Source organism: Diadema antillarum, unplaced genomic scaffold (assembly GCF_040938485.1).
Source record: "Diadema antillarum isolate AM-2024a unplaced genomic scaffold, OU_Dant_1.0 seq00000419_RagTag, whole genome shotgun sequence".
Classification (NCBI taxonomy): Eukaryota; Metazoa; Echinodermata; class Echinoidea; order Diadematoida; family Diadematidae; genus Diadema; species Diadema antillarum.
In genome coordinates, this window is record NW_027271404.1 from 82,292 (window position 1) to 104,412 (window position 22,121).

At 37.3% G+C, this 22,121-nt stretch overlaps 1 protein-coding gene across 1 annotated transcript; it reads left to right on the top strand.

The window, feature by feature from the left end:
* The first annotated feature begins 1,443 nt into the window (after positions 1-1,443).
* LOC139732396 (cholesterol 24-hydroxylase-like) lies at positions 1,444-20,022 on the top strand. The gene is made up of 12 exons (XM_071643261.1): positions 1,444-1,489; positions 2,899-2,980; positions 4,010-4,170; positions 7,850-7,988; positions 8,712-8,825; positions 9,976-10,207; positions 11,774-11,846; positions 13,692-13,776; positions 16,115-16,225; positions 16,449-16,540; positions 17,075-17,150; positions 17,880-20,022. The coding sequence occupies exons 1-12, from the start codon at positions 1,452-1,454 to the stop codon at positions 18,015-18,017; spliced, it is 1,341 nt and encodes a 446-aa protein (XP_071499362.1). The 5' UTR covers positions 1,444-1,451; the 3' UTR covers positions 18,018-20,022.
* The last annotated feature ends 2,099 nt before the right edge of the window (positions 20,023-22,121 follow it).

Consider the following 22,121-nt stretch of genomic DNA (forward strand, 5'->3'; position numbering starts at 1 on the left):
ATTTATGATATTATTTTAAGTGAATTAAATGTGTAATTGATAGATTTTGTGTTATATCTCCAGCACAGAGAACAATTATCCTATATGTGTCTTGTGGCATGTCTTTTGAAAGCTATGTAAGTTTACGCTATATTAAAGTAATGTGTTGATGTATCCTGCTGAAGCATCATTCTTAATATAATGTGATGTTGTATTCTCCATGAGACAGCTTTTTTTTTAAGTGTAGCTCATCTGTCCTTACAATTCAAGTGATATATTATTATTATTACTATTATTTATAGTGCGCTTTTCCCACAAGGCCCAAAGCGCTTACAATCAATTCAAAACATGTACGACAGTATGTATAATTGGATAAATGTTATATATACAGCTACGAACTAATTGCTACTGAAAAGATGTGTTTTCAAGGCTTTTTTTAACACACTGACTGATGGAGACTGTCTAACGGTAAGTGGTAAATTGTTCCAGTGCTTTGAAGCAGACACAGTAAATGTCCTATCACCGGCTAAGGTGCGAGTAACAGAGTATGTGAGACGAAGCGGATCACTAGATGACCTCAAATTTCTAGTAGGTGTATATAAAGTCAAACAGGCGTCTAAATATTTCGGAGCTTGATCGTTAAGGATTTTGTAAACAAACAAAACTAATTTGAAAATTATCCGTTCCCGATATATTGCAGTTGCTTTCTATGTGTCAGCTGTAATTTTTTGTTGCCCTCATCTTCTTAAAACCATGGTGAAGCTCCAAATTAGTAGTAGTCACAGTGTAAATCATCTGTTCATCTGCAGTCTCCACATTAAACAGACACAGGGCTTAATATCCTTACACTGGCTTAAAAAAATAGTACCAGGTAATAATAATTAGTGGGCACACTAATATTTGCAGACTTGTAGCTTCATGTTGCTCAATATGTTAATGCATTGAGTTTGCCTCATAGCTGAGAGAAACTAGTTGACTGACCTGCTGGCCGTCATTTTTCATTTCATTTCATTTCATTTATTTCACATGTAGTTACATCTAGTTATTATAACCAAATCTTTACAGATGTGTATAGTGTACCAGGTACATTGTGTGTGGTTAAAAGTTTCACCTCTAAACCTGTTCTATAATGTCAGAACTGGAGCATATCATGAACATTTCATTTTATTAAGAGCCTAGTATACACATACACAGAACACCTTTGACTTACATCTACAGTAGGCCTACCTCAACCCCATACATGCAGGGAGAAATTCAGTTCCCCCTTTTACAAGTGAGTTGAGACTAAGAAATGATGACAGCTTTATAAGTAAAAAGTAAAACAAAATATTAGTCTCTATCATAAAGTGTAGGATACAACATCACCTAACTTAAATGTTCACTGTTTGAGTGTACATTTAGTGTAATTTCCTTGTTTCTTGCCTTCCTCATACAGCTTTATTTTTGGCAATGATGCCTTGGTGGAAAAAAGCATGAAAGAGGATGCCATTGGAAAACTGACATTTAAGTTGTAAGTATGCCTTTATTGCATCAAACATTATACCAGGTATCATACTGCAGTGCTCACCTGTTAATAGAGAACCGCTTTAGTGGGAACCCCACTCAAGTGCAACAAAACTTGATGTACAGTACTTGGTAGCAAATTTTTTACATGTTACAGTTGTATTTTCACTGCTTAATCAGAACCATGAACTGCTTTATCTTGACAAATCTAGCTGCAACACTTCCATTTTTTTTTCTCATTAATGTCTAAGGATGAGAAGTCAATCCTTACAAATAAATGCTGGGATTTCATTTCTTTACTAGAAGGATTATTTTCTAATCAGTTCCCGATAGATTATGCCAACTACAACCTAAACATTTGCTGTTAGGCAGCGAGACATAGCGCAGAGCTGGAGGTGGTCATCTCATCGAGAGTACTAGCTTCTACACAATGTCATGCATTACACTGTACCACTTGTTCAATGCAAATACTTCTCTCCCGACCCATCCCTATTAAGTGGTGAGCACTGTACCAGTATTATGTGTGAGGAAGTCTATGTGTCTGTCTGTCTGTGTTTGTAAACAATTTTGTGGACAATGTATTTAAACTGAAAAACTGTTTGAGGTGGACTTGCAATGAAACTTAAAGCATGTATATGTAGGAATGGGTAAAATTGTGCCTACATGTATCAACTTTATGGTGCAGATGCTCAAGGTCAAAGGTCAAGGTCAAGTGCCCAAAATTTGACTATTTCCCCCGTATCTATGCAATGCCTGTAAGTGTACTTTTGTGCATGATTGTGTTTCGTTGAGACCAAATCCTGGGGGGCCCTTTAGGAGCATCAGGTGGGCTCTGGCCCCACTATTCGATATTGGTACCCATGGGTGCATTTGATCAAATCCTGTGGGTTCCTACTTGAACTACATGTATACCCAATAAAGATTCTGTAGAGAGAGTTTCAGGTCATGAGGTCAAAGGTCAAGTAAAAATGTTACAATTTCACTTTTTTTCTACATATCTTACGTAGCATAATTATAACAGGATGTGTGGTTACGACATGTACAGTAGGCCCATTATATATAAAAAGTGCTGTACATGTACCAGCCTTTTAATATCAGTTGATTAATGTAGCCTTTATGTAAATACCAGTTTTTGGAGTGGTCAGTGCCCCAAGTGTCTGTGTGTATGTGCATATATCCTTGCTTTCTTTTTTGGCAGCAAAACTTGGCCTTAGTGGTTATAATTCAGAACATAATACATTGTAACATGTTACACATGAGCATGATTGAGCATAAGAAAAAAAAAGGAATATGACCCTCTACAAGAGTAGGGTCCTAACATTTACATACATTTAACTTGTGCATTTATACTTAGTGATTATTCAGAAATTTGTGAGCTCTAAAGAGATTGGCTTGCTTTTTCCTTCTGCTGCTCAGGTATAAGGAGTATGGCATGATTCATAAATTGCAGGTCCTCCATCGTGTCATCGTTTTCATCCTGGACTCAAAATTTGTCAAGGTAATGATGATTGCGTGAACTTGGGACGTATATTAATTTTGTATTATAAATGCAAAGTCAGTGTTTCATAGAAGTGATGCCATATTATGCAGCAGTCAAAAAGCCATATGTAGTAAATCGCAGGCATCACAATCGCTTTATTCTTTTAAGGGCCATTATCATGTTTTACTTGATGGTCGCATGAACTCCGGATTTACATTGCAGAGTATTGCATAATGGTGATGCAATATTGTGAAGCAGTCAACGTCTATAGAAAATTATTGTCAACATCAAAAATAATGTACCAAAATTCATTGATAAATGCCCCCCCCCAAAAAAAAAAAAAGGAAAAGAAAGTTCAGAGAATTATGTGACACAGTCATTGCATTTATGTGTGATCACAGTGAAACGTCTCTCTATTGACATGATGTTCAAAGTAAAATCTACTAGAACAGTATAATATTTGTAGAATTAGAGCAGATTAAATTCAAAATCTCTATCAAGATAAGTTTGTACCCCCTAAATGCGTCATTAGCATTTAGATTGTAAAACTCATACTGTACAAGCTCAGAATGAATGCTCTTCAATGAATTTGTATGATGTTTTTTGCAGAGTATTGTGTGAAGTGGCTAGTTTCTTGAAGAAATGACCTAAAATGTACTAATTTAATATGTGCTTTGAGCAATACATTGTTCAGTTGTGACTTTTTGTTCTCTGCCAATTATATACTTGTACAGTGCACTTCCGTTATAACGAACATGGTTATAACGAAATATGGTATTGGTACATTGAAGTAAAAATTGATGGCGCAACATCAGTGGCTCTATGTTTTTTAGTGTTAATTTTTTCGGTTGTAACGAAATTTCGGTATAATGAAAGAAAACTGCTGGTCTCTGGGACTTTGTTATAACAGGGTCTATTGCACAACATCATTCAAGAGAATCTCCCAGGACCTTTTGGATGTCACACCTTTAGAAATGTTGTACTTGTGAGGTGCCAGATGTGACTTGTCAATTACTGTCGGTTCGAATCAATTCTCTTTCCTTGCAGAACCTCTTGACCAATAGCCTGCATACAAAGCCGCCGCACACCTACGAAAAGATGCAGTTTGTTTTCGGCGAGAGGATAGCCGGCTATGGACTGGTCACCGAACTTGACCACAGCAAGTGGCAGAAGAAGCGTACCCTAATCAACCCTGCATTCCACAGACAGTAAGTCAAATGTCACTGACACTGACAGGGAAAACGACTGTGGAACTGGCAATTTTTGCTCTAAAATTTAAACATGCATAAAAACAGATGTGTGAAATAACACTACAATATTTAATGTGATTTCAGTTGGGTAACAACAAAATGCAAAGTATTTAATGGTGAAAGATTGATCACTGGAAGTACTACCATCTCAGTGCATACATGATCATAGTTGCTGCGTAATTTCTTTGAATCCATTATCGATAGTCAACAGATAGGGCAACAACGATACCCACTGATCTTCCCATGCTAGAGCAAAATGCATGCAGTTAGTTTTGTTGGAAAATATGATTTCCTAGAACATATTTGGTCGTAATGTTACTCTATACAGTGTACTTAACCACAACTACTGTATGGGGAGGGTACTTCAGGGGTGAAATTCATATTCTGTAAAAGTGGATATTTTCGTGCGACTAATTTTTTTGCGCTCGGCAGGGTTAGAAGAGTATCGCGTGTTTTTAATTCCGTGGAATGAAGACCAACTACTGGAACATATGGCAAGCAAAAATATTCGCGTGATTTTATTTTTGCGCTAGGTTCTGGTTGCGCGAAATACGCGAAAATTTCCACTTTTACAGTACATTCATTCCAAGCTATTTTACACTTCATATGTCAAAATACTCTAAATCAATTTATTATCTTGGCAAATTGCATCAGCCAGCCAATTCTCATGTAAGGGCCTTTTGATAAATTGCAAGTAAATTCCATATTGTGGAAAATGAATTTTGAGTCCCTCTGAGAATGTTATTTTAGCTTGAACTTTTTGTGTAGTTGGGACAAAAGTCATAATCATGGATATCTTCACTGAAGGGTTAATGGAGTTCTATCAATTCTGCCACGTAAGTGTTCCATATGGCATTTATGATTAATCGAGTGACACCAGTCATATCTAACAATATGCCTAATAGATAGATAGATAGATGCATGATGAGAGAGAGAGAGAGAGAGAGAGAGAGAGAGAGAGAGAGGGAAAAAAGAGAAGCAGCTTAGATTTTGATTGCTGTGCAATTAAGGATCATATTTGAGTTCAATTTATTTCTTTTTTCTGTTAGAGCATGTATAGTAGGGGATATTTCTAAAACTTTCAAGCAAATGAGGCATGATTGAGGAACTAGTGGTAGGCGTGACTTCCTTACAAAATTTGCTTATTAATTATTTTTATCATGTGATTCATCGAGGAAGATCAGTTTTGAAACTCAAAAGATCATGTTGCATGTTGCCGTTAGAAAAAAGAGATACCTGACGAAGGAATAATAGACATGGGCAGTTTGGTACAATGCCATTTGCAGGCCCAAGTGATTGATGAGAACCTTGTCTAACAGATATTACATGTATGTACCTTAAGAAATGGAAGGGATGAGGAAAGTATGCACAATATTGGACAAAGATTTAAAGGCACATGATCCTGGTGGTTTAGTCAAATGCGTACGCAGGCGCATGGCGCAAGTTTCCTATAGAGACCTTCGCTATCGACTCCTTTTTAGCACTTTACACTGTGATCCTCTTCCCCAAGTCTGAAGAAGTCCGATTCACTGTAGTCAGTGCTCCAATCACAGTTCGGCTCATGATTCGTCTGAGGGGGATGACAGCTTTAGCAAACTTCTTTTGAGATGTCGTAATAAGAAGCACATATGCACGCACCCTGGCATTACTACAGACTGTGTGATGCGCAGAGAAGACAACGAAGGCATTGTTACTTAGCAACACCTACGCGCTTTACTCTTGATAACAGTTCAACTTTGGCAATCTTCGTATCAAATGCTTACGGTGATCAGCAGTATCATCAACAGCACCCTCTACACTACCAGGACTATGCGCCTTTAAAGGTCTTGACTATTTAAATGCTAGCAACTTTTTGACACCCCAAATTTAACTTTCTTTCTCTCTACTTTGACTTAAAGTGTGTTTTACATATTTTATTTTTCCCTTGGAGGAGGAAAAAAAAGTATATGGAATTATATACAGAAGAATATATGCTCCTGCTGTCTTAAAGAATGTTGAAAAGAGATTGATGGTGTTGATATCGCTACAAACACAGAATCTAGAAAGAACTGTAAAATGAAAAAAAAAAGAGAAAAGGAAAAAGATGCATCACATCAGTGGTGATTTAAATAAAAGACAAGGAAACCAGAGAGCTATAAAAGTATAACTAATGTGACCCACACAGACATGTGAGGAGCCCTTATTGATGAATGAAGTGATACTGAAACTATTATTTAAGTACAGCTGTAAATGTGGTTGTGGTGTTTGCTCAGATTTCCTTTATTTTTTAGTAAGCTTGGTATTGTTTATTCTGTCTTGGTAACCGTATATTCAATGAATCATGTACATTGTAGGTTTGAAGATTTGTCATTGTGGCTATGAGCTTACCCTGCATCTACATATAACTTCCATGTGAAAAGTTGGTTTGCTTTCATTAATGGAGTTACTTTTGCTTTAACTCTTTACAACATGTGTGTGCCACGTTTGCACGACCGACTTGAGTTGATGGTGTGCCAAGTTCACATTTTGCTCACATACGCACACCCGCCCAAACCATCTGGTAAATCTCCAAATGCCACACTGCAATGAAAGCATCACTCGCAAGTCCATTCCTGTCACATGTAGCTTGCATTATATGGTGATTGAATATCAAGCGGTGTTACCTATAGGACTTGGGATTAGATTCTATAAGTTTCTGTTACTGTTTTGTGTGCAAAAGTCATGCCTGGACAATAGTGTAGCTACTGGTCATTTGATAGAGAAATAATGGTAGATTTGTCATAGAATTTGTATGTCAAAGGTTAGCTTTACTCTTTCTCTACAACTGTGCCCATGACAATTCTAGTGTAACAAAAATCTATTCAAAATTTACACATAGATTTGAAAAACAAAATGTTTTCCCCAACTATGTTTACTTTGCAGTCTCAGAATAATGTGGCGCACAGGGGGTTTACACCATGGCGCATAGAGAGTTAAATGCTTTTATTCAATGTCGCTTCATCATCTTCAGGTCCAGTTTTCTGTGATAACAAGAAGGTCATGTGTTGTAAGGCTCAAGCATGCAGTTTACTCAGGACCAAATTGACTTTATGACAGACTTATGAGTGTTTATGTTGCTATACCATAAATGTCATTAATTTTAGGCTCAATAATATTTACACGCTGAGCGCCACAAAAACAAATGTGTGTTCCTAAATTTCATGCTAGGTGATTTACTAAACATATGTTTTCTACCATTGCACACAAACACACACACACACAGATTAAAAAATAAAAAAAATTGTTTTGACACTTCCCATACTTGAAAATGAATGTACAATTAATAAGTATGCATACCAATGTATTCACATCATGCTTGAATCACATAAGTACACATATTGAATGTGGAATACAGACACATGATCCCTTCAACAGAAAGATACACAGGCATACATGCGCACATAGTGAGCATTTGTCAGCTGAGGAAAGGCACAATTTAACCCATTCAAAAAGGCATATAGAAACTCACAAACATAATTTTGTGGGTTTATGAACTGTTGTGCTATCCAAAGGAAGAGTGATATCTGCAAAAATTAATGTGCCACAAATATTTCTGCATTTACAGTATGTGTGATCATGTACATAGATTTGTGTCCTTGCTCTGTTCTTGTGCTGCTAGGTACTTAATGGGTCTGATTGATGAATTCAACTCAAGCGCCGACAGCTTCATTCAGAATCTTATTCCTGTTGCTGATGGCCAGCAGGAAGTGTGCATGTTAGACAAGTTCAACAATGTCACTCTTGACATCATAGCAAGGGTAAGCATACCAAAATGATCGAAAACTTAGCAATACTTCAAAAAACAAACAAACAAACAAAGCACAAAGACTGCATTTAACTGTACATGAGATTAAGCTTTCTGCACAATATGTAGATGTGTTCGTGTAAATGTGTTTTTTATCTTACTGAAAGAGGTCAGGAAGTGCTCAGTTGAATTTAAGGTGTTTTTGGAGGCATTTTCTGATCTTTTTTTTCTCAAAAGTAACAGACAGTTGTGTGTTCCCAATCCCTTCCCTTGAAAAGCTGTTAGAGCAAGCAATCATCCTATTAAAAAATTATGTTCTGCAGGTCAGTTTTATTAATGTTGTTATAGAACTGTGCAGTGGCATCCACTGAATATTCCTTTATTTCTTGGTGTCAACCAATCAGACAGAGTCAGACTTACATGGGGAATATTACAAAAATTTATGTAAAGGACAGTTTTTGATAATGTGTGCTATTACATACTGAGTATGATCATGCCTGTGGCCTGTGTATATGATTGCAGGACATGTGTCTGATGTAAATGAGATGTTGTTCATTTATTTTCTTCTTGTTGATACTGTTGTCTTTCATCATGCTGTATGAATATGCGCAATATATATGCAACTTGTGTATATTTTCTATCTGAAGAGGGAAATAAAAACAAACAAACATCAGTGTTTTCAATATTGTCATCATCATCATTTTATCTTCTTGTGTTTTCATACTGCTATTCTCAGGTTGGCTTCTCCCTGAAGTTGGATGTGATCAATGATCCTGATTGCCCATTTCCAAAGGCTGCCGCCCTAGTTCTGAAGGGAATGATGGCAAACATTAGGAAACCCTGGCTTTGGGTAAGATCTTACGTAGGTGGTGGGGGGGAGGGGGGAACGGAGCAGAAATGAATTACTGCAGATTTGTGAGATAAAAAAGATTACATCAGCAGTACCAGTAAAAATGATTAGAGTGATAAAATGATACTATTACTACTACTTTATGGAAGAAGAAGACAAAAGAAGAGGGGGAAGAATAATTGGATGATAATGATGAAGAAGAAGGAGGAAAAAAAGTCAGAGAAGAAATGCACTCCATTTGAGTTGAGAAGCGAAGTATCTTAAAGGGGATGGCTAGTAACTGATCAGTGGGAATTATTCCGCCCCCCCCAAAAAAAAGATCTCGGCTATCGGTGGTGTGATCGTGATGAAATTTTGCATGTGTGAGATGAGACCCATGTCATAATTTACAAGATTGTGTCATAAGATTTTTTGAAACAATCGATTTCTAATTTTAATTCATTGATTATGCAAATTAAGCTCAAGATCATATTTTAGCCTAATTAAAAGCATTGAAAGCATTGATTTTTTATCTGTAAATCTGTTTTAGCATATTCAATAATTGTACATCACAAAAACTTCCAAAACTCATTTCAAGTCTCAGGTTTTTTATTGTTTTCAGAATTTCTTATATATTTCTTTGTTTTCAACTGTTTTTTTCTTTGTTTTTTCATTGGAAATTGTCACTGGCCACTTTTCTACCATAATTAGCATAAAATTAATCAATGGAAGTGATTAATTGTAAAAATAATCAGGTTTTTATAACTTTCATGACAGAGCCCTGTTTTCCGTAGGAAATGTACACAAAATCACAAAATTGTTTCCGTTTTGGGGCGACGTTCCGTTACAAAAATGGGCCATGGCTTCGCAAAAGTATGCACGGACATTGCAAATTTGGTCTCAAAAGTTGCGTGAGACTTGAACAAACAAAGTCAAGAAGCCTCGTGACGAGGCCTTCTCGCGTTACAGAATTATAGCGCGAAACGTCGAGGGGGAGGCAGATCCCCGGATGAGCCCCCAGTCCCGACTTGTCCGGATACCAGAGGTTCAACTGTACTTAGATTGCAGATGAAGAGAAAAGAAGTTGAAGTTTTAAATATAAAGTGAAAAAAATCATAGATTTCTTGAATATAGTATCTTCTCCACATCTCTCTCAATCTTTTTTTTTCAGATGTTACCCACAAAGGAGGCGGCAGACTTTCGAGGCGAAGTGAGAAAGGCGACTCATCTCATCCGAAACATTGGTCGAGACATCATCCTTGAGAGGATGGCAGCCCGTCGGAGGGGAGAAGACGTCCCCAAAGACATCCTGACTCACATCCTGAATGCTTCCGAGAACCTCAGCAGCCAGGAGTTTGGCATACAGGAAATGATTGATGAGTTTTTCACCTTCTTTGTGGCAGGTAGCCCAAGCTTTCCTTCATATATATATATATATATATATATATATATATATATATATATATATATATATATATTTATTTATTTATTTTTTTTTTTTATCATGGTTGTAAAAAGTAAAAATCCAAATTCTGTAGGTGAACCTACAACTTGTCTCGTCTGTCTGATGTTATTGATTACTTGCTGCGGTACACTACAGTGTACTACCAAGAACTATCGAGATGTTTGCACTTTTTGTTATGTCTCCTGAGACTGCAGCTACACGTACAGTCTCTAAAATGCTAGAAATTAGTTAGTTGACCTCTGCCAAGCCGCCATGATTAAAAATATCGCTATTTTGTAGGCAGTGTCTTCAGCACGAAAGAAGAGGTATAGGAACATTTACATCAAACATTTGGTAAAAATTGGATTATCCATTGTTGAGTTTTTGGAAGAAAAGTTTATTTTATATCCTTTATGACTGTTGCTCTTTGACTAATTGACCCCAAATTTAATTTTATTTTTTTCCCTTCATTAAGAACACATTCTGCAAGTTTGATGAAAATCTGATCTACTGTCTCTCTCTAACATTATTGGGAGATTAAGCTCATTTTATGTACTTTATGACCCCCTGTGACCTTTGAACTTTGACCTCATGACTATAAATTTAAATTTTTCTTTCTTACTTCATTATGAGCACAGTCTTCAAGTTTGGTGAAAATCTGATAGTCGCTTTCTGAATAATTGAGAGATTTTTAAAGCTTATTTGACGTCCTTTAGGACCCCTGTGACCTTTGGTCTTTGAAGTCATGACCCAAACATTTAATTTGCTTCTTTCTTTAATACATAATTATGACCACACCCTGCATGTTTAGTCAAAATCTGATCATCTGTTCTTGAGTTATCTTGTACACAAATAGACAGACAGACAAACCTACATAACAGAAAACATAACCTCCGCTGGCTGTAGGTTAATATGGATATGCTGTAGAAGGAATGTCTACGTCATCAGTGAAACTAAGGGTGCGTTCGAGCGCTCTCCTAAAGCAAACTGTACCGTACCGTACCCGTGCCAGAGGAGTGCTCTAACGTTCCTAAAGTTTACCGTACCGTACTCTACCGAGCCAAAAGTGGACCACTTCCCGATGTGCTCCAAAAGCGTACCAAAGCGTACCAAAAGTTCATTATAAAGCATAAGCGTATCACGTGCGTACAGTGTACGTCACAATGCAAAGACATCATTCTCTTACAGCTGTAAGTAGTTCAAGCGCCAGGGGACTGACATTCTTGCTACAAACAAGCATGACCTTTTCTAAAAATAACTCATGAGGTACGCTTTCTCCACAGAGAGCGCTTGAACACTCCAAAACTGGCACAGTTCTGTACGGTACGCTTTGGTTCGCTTTAGAGCGCTCGAACGCACCCCAATATAACCATGTCTTTGTAGTGAGGGCTTCCATTTAAATGTGTGTTTACGTTGTAAATCGCTTCTCAGTATGTCTATTACACCTATGGATGTATTATATTTTTGATGTCAATATTCTCCCCTTTTCCCCATTCTCTGTAATTCTTTGCATTGCTACACAAAGGTCAAGAAACAACCAGCAATCTACTATCTTTCACCATCCAGCAGTTGTGCAGATACCCAGATGTCTATGAGAAGTGAGTGTTGACGTTTTTTTTTTTTTTCAATGGCGAAGATATGCACAAGTTTCATGAAGGCATGTTTCATAATGACAACTCGGTGACTCACTATTGATTCACATCATTTTCATTTTTCATGTGTCTTTTTTTTCTATCTTGTTACTGCACAGTGAAAGGTCTTGTGTCTCTTCTAAAATTTATTGTAATTCAAGTTGTCTCATATTGGTTGGTGCTTGGTTGGGCAGTACAGCTCAAAACTTGTAGATTTGTAGGGCATGTAGCTTTGCAAGTATTGTATGTCAAAAGTAACCTTTGATAAGGAGAGGTACATTAAAAGAGGCTTAGAAGCCTTTTGAAAGTTGTTTGGTGAGTCAAGATTTCAGATGAAGAGGGCTCTGAGCTCATTCTTGAGTGGGTTTATGACAATGAGAAGTTATTGGCTGTAACAATGCCCAGGATGTAAACTACACTAGATATGGGAAACAGAACATTTGTATCAGTTTCATATGTAAGTGTATTCAAGTGTAAGTGTATTCAAGTGTAAGTGTATTCAAGTGTAAGTGTATCAGTTTCAAGTGTATTCAAGTGTAAGTGTATTCAAGTGTAAGTGTATCAGTTTCATATGTAAGTAGTATGTGTGACCATGCATCACAAAACCAGCTAAGCCACGAGCCCTGATTTTACATTCTGAGGACTCAAGAAAGGTGAAAAGGGTCAATCTAATCAACTTCGATTTTTTTTAAAAATATTTTCTGGAAGAGCAACCCTTCTACTATATCATTCCAAAGTTTAGGATCATAACACAAATGGGAAATTGTGTTTTTAAGCAGGTTTTCTAGAACACTTTTTGGTAGAATAGTATGATTTGGTATCTCGTAGAGGTCCCTTTCAATTTCTAAAAAAAAACTTTTACACACTGTTCACTTTCAACTCTGATAACTTTTGAAAGGCGTATGCTACTGCTTTAAAAGTCAACAGGAGCGATGTATAGATTGTGTTGATAGAGCATGTGCAACTTCAACCTAATCTGTGAGCCCTTTGTTGCTGCTGCAGTGTTGTACATCCTGGGTTTTTTTTTGTCCCATTTATGGCTCAGCTAGCACAGCTTGGTAAGATTAAGTGCTTGAATAGACCCCTCGTGTATAACATTGTACTTCAGAGCTTCTTTTCTCAGCACATACTTTTGCAGAGTGTGCTTTCTTTCCAGTATTTAGATAAGGAAAGAGAGTCCGTGTGAATTGAGTTTATACATACCATTTAAAGCTTAAAGTCTGCTCTTTCATACTTTAACTAAAAATCCATATCTGGCAATTTTTATTGTTGGGTGTGTGATGCATATTCATATATGTCATGTGATGATCTCTATTCATATCTCATTTTCTGAAGCATGATTATGTTAGGCATTTATGTGCCATTATGCATCGAGAATATAAACTGCCCCACAATGTATTGGCCTTTGTGTGTGTTTTTTTTTCTTTCTTTCTTTTAGCACTTCAGATTAGTGGTCTACATTATATTTCATGAAAGCCATAGAGTAAGAAAAAATGTTTCATTGGTCATAGTGATGATAGTAGTAAAGATTTATAGTAAGACAAATCCATATAGTAAGAGGTACAGTGCAGGACCCTGATATGCTCAATCCTGAGATGCACCAAAACAACATTTTCTCATTGTTTTGGAAGTGCTAGATTAGATTTTTCATAAGATTGTGTTAAGCTCTTTATGCAGATGGTCACTGTGTACAGCTTCAAAGAGTGAAGTTTAATCCAAAGCCAGTGTAAGGCTATGTGAATATTAAAGAGTGATTACTCACCAAGATATTCTGTTTTCCTCTATTTGTTTTTTCTTCTTTCTTTTCCACAGAGTAAAACAGGAGTTAAATGAGAAGTTGGGGGACAAAACCTTTGTCTCTTATGAGGATATCATGAAGCTCGAATACCTTATGCTGGTGAGTGGGCCTTGGTATGTATGTCAATATCCGTTTGAATTACACAAGTGCTGTGCAGGTACTGTAGATGGTGGTTTACACTGTAATCATACACCATGCATGAGCTCAGTTGTCTGATTCCAAACTTCACTGTGGTGTTGGCAAGGTGAAATCCCTGGACCGCTGATAATCTTGTTACAAAATTAATCTTCTACTGTTGATCTTGTTCTCTTGGTTTCAACATGAGAATAACTTTTTTTGTGATTTGTGCCGGATTATTGGTTCTTTTTTAACAGAACCAGACATGATTCCTGTAGACGCACCATAGCAAAGACCCAGACTGTTGCCCGTACCGTGCTCGGTGTAAACGCGCCCTTACTCCAAGTCTTACTCCTAGGCCAAGTCAAGGTCAACTATCAATTGGCATGGGCACACTACATGAAACTATGTGGTGTAGTTTTACTGTACAGTATTTTGCTTGCATAGTTTTGGCTATGTGACCTCAAACTTATTGAGAAGTTAACAGCAAAACTCCCTGCCAAACTTCCTACATGGACTTTGGAAGTTTCTCACTTCTCGCAAAACTACGTATAGTTGTGTACAGTGTGTCTGGCCATGGCTGAAACTTTGAGAAGTTTGTTATGCCATAATAAATCCATTCATGTTGTTTACACACACTGTACATTCTCGATTAATTTCTACACTGTGCATGTTTGCATTTGTTTGTTTTTTTCATCAGAGCTCGAAACTACGAGTAGTTGTCCCCGCCGAACGAGTTCGAGCAGGGGACTATGAAACAGGCTCCGTACGTGTGTGTGTCCGTGTGTCTGTCTGTCCATCCGTCCGTCTGTCTGTCTGCGTCCGTGTGTGATCAAAATGTTCAATTTGCTACTTCTCTGTCATTTATGAGCCAATTTTAATTCTGTTTGCTTTTTATGATAGCACTACATGGGAGCTTTGAAACTTCTACACAGAATTTCAGTTGTGACCTTTGACCTTGACCTTTGACCTATATTGTACATTTTGCTTCAAAATGCTACTCCTTCGCCATTTCTAACCCGATTTCGATTCCGTTTGCTTTATGTGATGGCACTAGGTGAGGGCTTCAAAACTTCTACACAGAATTTTGACCTTTGACTTCTTTGACCTTTGACCTTGATTTTTGACCTATATTGTACATTGGCTACAAAATGCTACTCCTTCGCCATTTCTAACCCGATTTCGATTCCGTTTGCTTTATGTGATGGCACTAGGTGAGGGCTTCAAAACTTCTACACAGAATTTTGACCTTTGACTTCTTTGACCTTTGACCTTGATTTTTTACCTATATTGTACATTGGCTACAAAATGCTACTCCTTCGCCATTTCTAACCCGATTTCGATTCCGTTTGCTTTATGTGATGGCACTAGGTGAGGGCTTCAAAACTTCTACACAGAATTTTGACCTTTGACTTCTTTGACCTTTGACCTTGATTTTTGACCTATATTGTACATTGGCTACAAAATGCTACTCCTTCGCCATTTCTAACCCAATTTCGATTCCGTTTGCTTTATGTGATGGCACTAGGTGAGGGCTTCAAAACTTCTACACAGAATTTTGACCTTTGACTTCTTTGACCTTTGACCTTGATTTTTGACCTATATTGTACATTGGCTACAAAATGCTACTCCTTCGCCATTTCTAACCCGATTTCGATTCCGTTTGCTTTATGTGATGGCACTAGGTGAGGGCTTCAAATCTTCTACACAGAATTTTGACCTTTGACTTCTTTGACCTTTGACCTTGATTTTTTACCTATATTGTACATTGGCTACAAAATGCTACTCCTTCGCCATTTCTAACCCGATTTCGATTCCGTTTGCTTTTTGTGATGGCACTAGGTGAGGGCTTCAAAACTTCTACACAGAATTTTGACCTTTGACTTCTTTGACCTTTGACCTTGATTTTTTACCGATATTGTACATTTTGCTACTAAATGCTACTTCCGGCGGGGACATATTTTACGCACCGCGTAATTTCTACTTTTCCTTGTTTTATATGACAAACTATGCATAGTTTTGTCTAGTGTGACTGTGTGCTTGAACATTTGGAAATTATCAGTAAGCAAACTACATATAGTTTCGCGTAATGTGACCACTGCTACTGATATGAATTGAAATCCAATTAATCATCATTACAAGTAGTTGTTGATGATGTAAAAGTTTAGTAGTACTTAGAAGTAACAGCAGCAGCACTTCTTGTTTCACTGTGGAACTATGAAATAGTGTAACATTTCCGCATTTCAGTAGCACATACAAAATACTTCTGTCACCTTTCTATTCTCTCCCCCCCCCCCCCAATTCTAATCAATGTTTGCAGGTTCTGAAAGAAACAATGAGGCTGTATCCACCAGTTCAAGGGACAGCCCGTGTGTTGGGTTTTGATGTCCAGTACGAACAGTATCATCTGCCCAAAGGAACTCATGTTCTGGTAAATACTGAATGAAATCGTTATCGAAACATGATGACATTATAAGCAAAAGTAGTTTTTCTCAAACATACATATTAGTAATTTGCACTACTTGCAAGAGAGTGAGAAGAGTTCATCATGTGAAAATGTCTACTTTTTCTGTACTTTTGAAGGTGTATGCCTGTCTTCTCTCAAACCTACATGATTCCATCGAGAACTGAATAAGATTATGTTCCCATTACAGGCTAGCACCCTGGCCATGGGTATGATGGATTGCTACTTTGACAACCCTGAAGAATTTCGTCCTGAACGCTTCCGACGTGACGAGGAAGATCAGTGAGTCTTCTTTTTTTCGTTTTTGAGCTAGGTAGATATTTCATGTTTTCTTTGTTTTTATATGAAAGCTTGATAGTGCGTGATAGTCAAGTTGATTATGCACACTCAGTCAAACTCCTGATAACCAGGGTCAAGAACCTTAACCCTAACTAGGCCAGGCTATTTTGGTAGATGATAGAAGCCGGTTGATCTCTGCCGTCGACTGCGCGATCGCAACGAAAATTAGCACAAACATTGCTTGTGATGTAGTCTAAAAGAACTGTTAAGTTGATTTTTCAAAAAATTATCATTCATGCTAAATTATGCATATTCAAATGATTAGGTAAAAATACTGTTCCACCTATCCCCCCCCCCCCCCCATTAAACAAACAAAAAGAAAAATATGTTTTCAACCTTCATAATGCTGCAATTCTATTTTTTTTTTTTTTACAAGGTTGGCATTCCTGGTTGTTAAGTGTCAAACTAAATATTTGTAGCTCCTCAGTCTACTAGACTTCATCCTGATCTATCTTTTATCATACGTTTTACCAACAGACGAATGAAGTCCCTGTATGCCTACTTTCCCTTCTCGCTTGGTCATCGGTCATGCATCGGTCAACACTTTGCCTTGGTATGACCATTTTCATTCTTTTCTTTGTCTTTTTTTATGCCTCTGCCATGAACTGGTGCTGGAGGCATTATGTTTTCGGGTTGTCCGTCCGTCTGTACGTATGTCCGTACGTCTTTACGTGCGTCCGTACGTACGTCCGTGCGCATTGGTTTACGCGATAACTTGAGTAATGTTGACTGGAATTTTACCAAACTTGGTCCAGGTATAAAGTATAATAGAGCAATTACTCTAGTAGATTTTGGGTGAAATCGGCTAAAGGCCAAGGTCAAAGGTCAAAGTCAAATCATGAAATGATGTCTGTTTGCGCAATAACTCAAGACTGGATCAAGCAAATTTCACCAAACTGTGTCCGAAGATGATGTATGATGGGACAATTACTTGATTAGCGTTTGAGTGAAATTGGACAGAGGTCAAAGGTCAAAGATCAAGGTCAAATCCTAAAATTTATTTGTTTATGTGATAACTCAAAACTGGACAAAAAAAGTGTGATTTTACAATATTTTTTGTTCCTATGGTCATTGAGAGGCTATGATTTCTGCTTGCCCTGGTTGCTTAATGCTCACAAGGATTTATTGCCTGTAATCAGTATCTTAGTTGTGTTGAGGTTCTGTGTCTAATGGGAGCTGCTTTTTTTCCCCTGTTTTTGAGCTAAATCATCCTTTTTTTTTCTCAGAACGGTTGAGAGGTCTGTAGAGTTAAGTGATTGACTACCTCTTCTAATCCCCTTAGATCCAGTCTCGTGTGATTCTGGCCAAGCTGTTGCGGAGTTTGCACTTCAAAATGGTTCCGGGTCAAAGATTCACCATGAATGCGGACATCACAAGCAAACCTATGGATAAGTGTCTCGCATACATTAGTCAGCTGTGATGTTGTCATTGGGCACCTTGTGAGAAAATCAAACCTCTGTCGAGTGTCCTTGCATTTCACTAAAGTCATTTGAATAATGTCTCTACTGAAAGGCCTCAAAGGCAATATATTTTTTTGTTCCATGTCTGTCTTTTTGTCTCAGATCTTGTTTCTCCAGTTTAAAAACGAAATCAGTGGATGTTCGCGATGCTCATGTATGCTACTGAACGTAATTTTGAGTTAAATCCCTCAGTCAAAAATGAATGGTCATAGTAGCTTCTTTCTCCCCTCATGGGATCTCCTAAAAAGAAAAAGAAGAAACAGTTTCAGTTTTATTTTTATAACTGTACTTCCTAAAGTTTTCACCAGGCTATCTCTAATCTCTGCAGTCTTTGTAAAATATTAAACATGAGTGACTAAAATCTGTGCAATCACATTGAAATATTGAACAACTTGGGGAAATCCCAATGAAATGTAATTGTCTTGATCAAAAACTGTGAAGTGAAAGAAGCAGTCTGCTGACACTTTTGAATCATGATGGATTTTGAATATAATGGCAGCACCAATCAAATATTGGTGCTTCAACTAATGTTGTGTCCCACACCCATGGAAGTTTACGGGCCCATATTTTACACAAAGAAGACATGTGTTATGAATAGTCCATAGGACACCCAAGGTGCATTTCTACTGACTTTCAGCCAGTCGCCATTTGTCATTTAAAGTGTACTTGTGTAATTCAATCTTGATTCACTTTTCTCTTATTTCTTGCCTTTAAAACAATTTCATTCAGAAAACGAATAGATTACTTTTGTAATATGTAACAGAGTGCCTGCATAATACTCTTACTTTTGGCTTTATTTTGACTTTCTCCTTTGCTATTCTTTTGTGCAAAGCCTGTGATAACCTTGATAATGTAAGCGTGAGTTATGTGAAGTTTGATATTGAATGTTGATCATGTGAATATGTAACAACCTAAAACAACCAACAGAATTTACAATGAAAACAAAATTACAGAAGTTTGCTACAGACTCTGTATTCTGTATAAGCAACTACCAAATCAAACTCAAGTCTGTTGTTGCACTAATAATTGTTTCCTTTATTGAGTTTTTAGATCAGGAACTTGATTGGGACATAGATGTTTTTGGTTTTGTTTTACTTGCAGGAATCTCATCTGTACAAATGATATCTGTTGTGTGTAATGAGATAACGGGAAAAGAAAGCAAAGCTTTGCTATTTTTGTAATGCTTGTGGCTTCCAGAATGCAGCATTGTGGTAAATTTTCATGATATTATACTCTTTGTTACATTAAAGTGATACTTTTGTATGTCTCTCTCTCTGTTGCATAAAAATCAAACCTGTGCATAATGCAGTCCACCAAAGTAGGTGTACCGGCAGCATGTTAAGTCTGATAGTGTAGGATCATGATCAGACATGACCTTCTTGTAGAGGGCTTAACTGATACAGTACTCTCCGGTCATTTCAGTTTTTCAGTCCCATGGACCTCTTTGTACTGCATTTTTGCAATGCATAAAAATTGTCTGTGCACAACTCAGGATGATGCCTGAGGCCTTTTTTTTAAGGCTCACCTGAACCAAAGGCTCAATCATTCATTGTTGAGTGTCTATCATGCGTTGTACATCATGTTTCATGCATCATCTGTCGTGTGTAAACTTACATTTTCATCTTCCTCTCGAAAAACCCATGATGGATTTTCACCAAACTCGGCAGGTAGCATCCCCTTTCCATCCCCCCCAAAAGTAATCCATATTTAAAAATCTTCTTCTCTAGAACCAGAAGTACTTGAGCTGAATTAATGCTATGACTAGGTACGTTGTTGAGTGTTGTTCAATTTTCTTCATGGCATATCCATGGGTACTCCCTGTGTTGCCCAGTGGGGGTCTAAATTCTTCTCGAAAATGTGTGGTCAGATTTTCACCGAACTTGGCAGCTGTTATCACTAGGGTGATAGAATCTGAATTTGTACAAATGGGCATCATTTCCCGCCTGGGGACCCCCTTGAACATAATTATCTGGGATGGGGGGGGGGGGGGGGGGGGAGGTAGTGGGGAGGCCGGCAAACCCCCCAAATTAATGATCTTCACAAATCCGTTCTCTCAAATTTAGTAAGTTTGATAGGTGACTGTAGTTTCAAGTTTGTCCATGGCAGATTGGGGGAAGGGTTTGGGGGTACCATATTGGACAATTTTTTTTTTTTTAATTTTCATCTTCTTGAAAAGGCAAGGTCAGATTTTTTACCAAACTTGGGAGGCATTATCACTAAGGTGACAATATATATGTATTTCATACAAGGACCCCAGAACCCCCTTGTAAGTGAAAAAAAAAAAAGAAAACTAAAAACTTAAAACTAGAAACACTCTAAGTAAGGACATTGGCGTATATACCTTCAAGGATATTTATGGTAGACCCAGGGAACAAGCGAATTGAGGCCTTATTTTTACTTTTTATTCTTGAAAACACATGATCAAATTTGTCACCAAACTTGGCAGGCTCTATCACTTGGGTGACAATATATATATTTCACTCAAGGATCCCAGAACCTCCTTACTAGAGAATCTTTAAAAAATGAGAGAAAAATCTCCAGGAATATTCAAAGTAAATACATGGGGGGGGGGGGGGGGGGGGGCGGTGTACTTTCAATGTTGTTATATGGTAGACACAGGGGTCAGGCGAGGATTAAAATGGGGGCAAGTTTTTACGATTTGATCTATTTTGAAAATTGCATTGTCAAATCGTCTAAATACAGTGTATTTAGCAGGTATTTTTACTAGTATGATAGAATATACAAATGGACATCATGCCCCCGGTTTGCTATGTTCGCAGGTAGTAATCTCCAAGAATGTTTTGAAGGTGAACTTGTTATAACCGAGTGAGTACGAGACCGCTAGGTCTCTTGTTTTCTATTTTCTGACGTAGCAACACATACTGTAATATTAATTTCACATGCAATCTGCTTTGATAATCAAATAATATGCAATAGTTTTCAAGTGTTCTGATTGTTTATGATCAGGTTTGATGGCTTGCAGTGATCAGAGAAATGATGACTGTAAAAGTGGATATTTTCGCGTGACTAATTTTTCGCATTTGGCCGGGTAAGAAGAGTTTTGCGTGTTTTTAATGCGGCAGAATCAGGACATCAACTACTGGAACATATGGCACACAAAAATATTCATATGCTTTTATTTTTCGCATTAACTTCTGGTTGCGCTAAATGCTCGAAAATTTCAACACCGCGAAAAATGTTTGTAGTATAGTATCATATCAGTATGGTTTTATGTATTAAAAGGCAATATGTTTTAAAATATGCTTATGTGAAGAATGAAATTCCCATATACCCAACTGTGGGTCCTTCATTCTGCAGCTATGAACACCATATGAAGTCAAGTATGAGGTGCTAAACTGAGCTCGAGGTCCGGACCTGAGTGGACATGGGTGCAAAGTTTTTCTTGACTGTATCACTAATGGTATGGTATCATTGAAAGTTGATTTCTTTGAAATATTATTGCTATTAAGTGAACTCCGATTATGCATTGAGATATCTATGAACATTAAGCTGATTTACTTGAAATATTATTGTTATTAAGTGAACTCAGATAATTCTTTGAGATATTTATGGAGATTATGTTTTATTTTTCTGTGTTTCTCTTTGTTTTATAATGAGAGGTTTGTTATGATGTGTTCATTATAACATGAGTGCACTGTAATATTTGTTTTCATACATTGACCCTGAATAGGCATTGGAGATTAAATTTGCTTTAATAGGTCACATGGTTGCCACAGGTAATGTACACAAGACCAACCCAAAGAGCATGTGGACAGTGGAAGTATGATAGATGATTACCATGGGAGAAATAGACATACGGGTTATTAGTGTAGTAAACCAAAGATGTTAAGGCAGAGTTATGCTGTGACAAGTTGTCATCTATTTATTTAAAGGTTGCAGATAAATGATAAGGTCACTCATGGTACAATCAAACCTGTTGCAGCACTCTCAAGCATTTTATGTGTCAGATAAAGAATGTATCAAAGACCCTGTGTGTAGTAAGTGTGTATATCCAGTGTGATGGCCAGACCGATACATGTCTTAAGTTTTCATTGTGTGCAGTG

What these genes read in the sequence shown, in the direction of transcription:
- LOC139732396 (XM_071643261.1), top strand. Translation starts at nt 1,452, where the DNA reads ATGAAAGAGGATGCCATTGGAAAACTGACATTTAAGTT. An exon ending in CGACGTGACGAGGAAGATCA is followed by an intron (nt 16,541 to 17,074) that starts GTGAGTCTTCTT and finishes TTTTACCAACAG; the next exon opens with ACGAATGAAGTCCCTGTATG. An exon ending in TCGGTCAACACTTTGCCTTG is followed by an intron (nt 17,151 to 17,879) that starts GTATGACCATTT and finishes TAATCCCCTTAG; the next exon opens with ATCCAGTCTCGTGTGATTCT.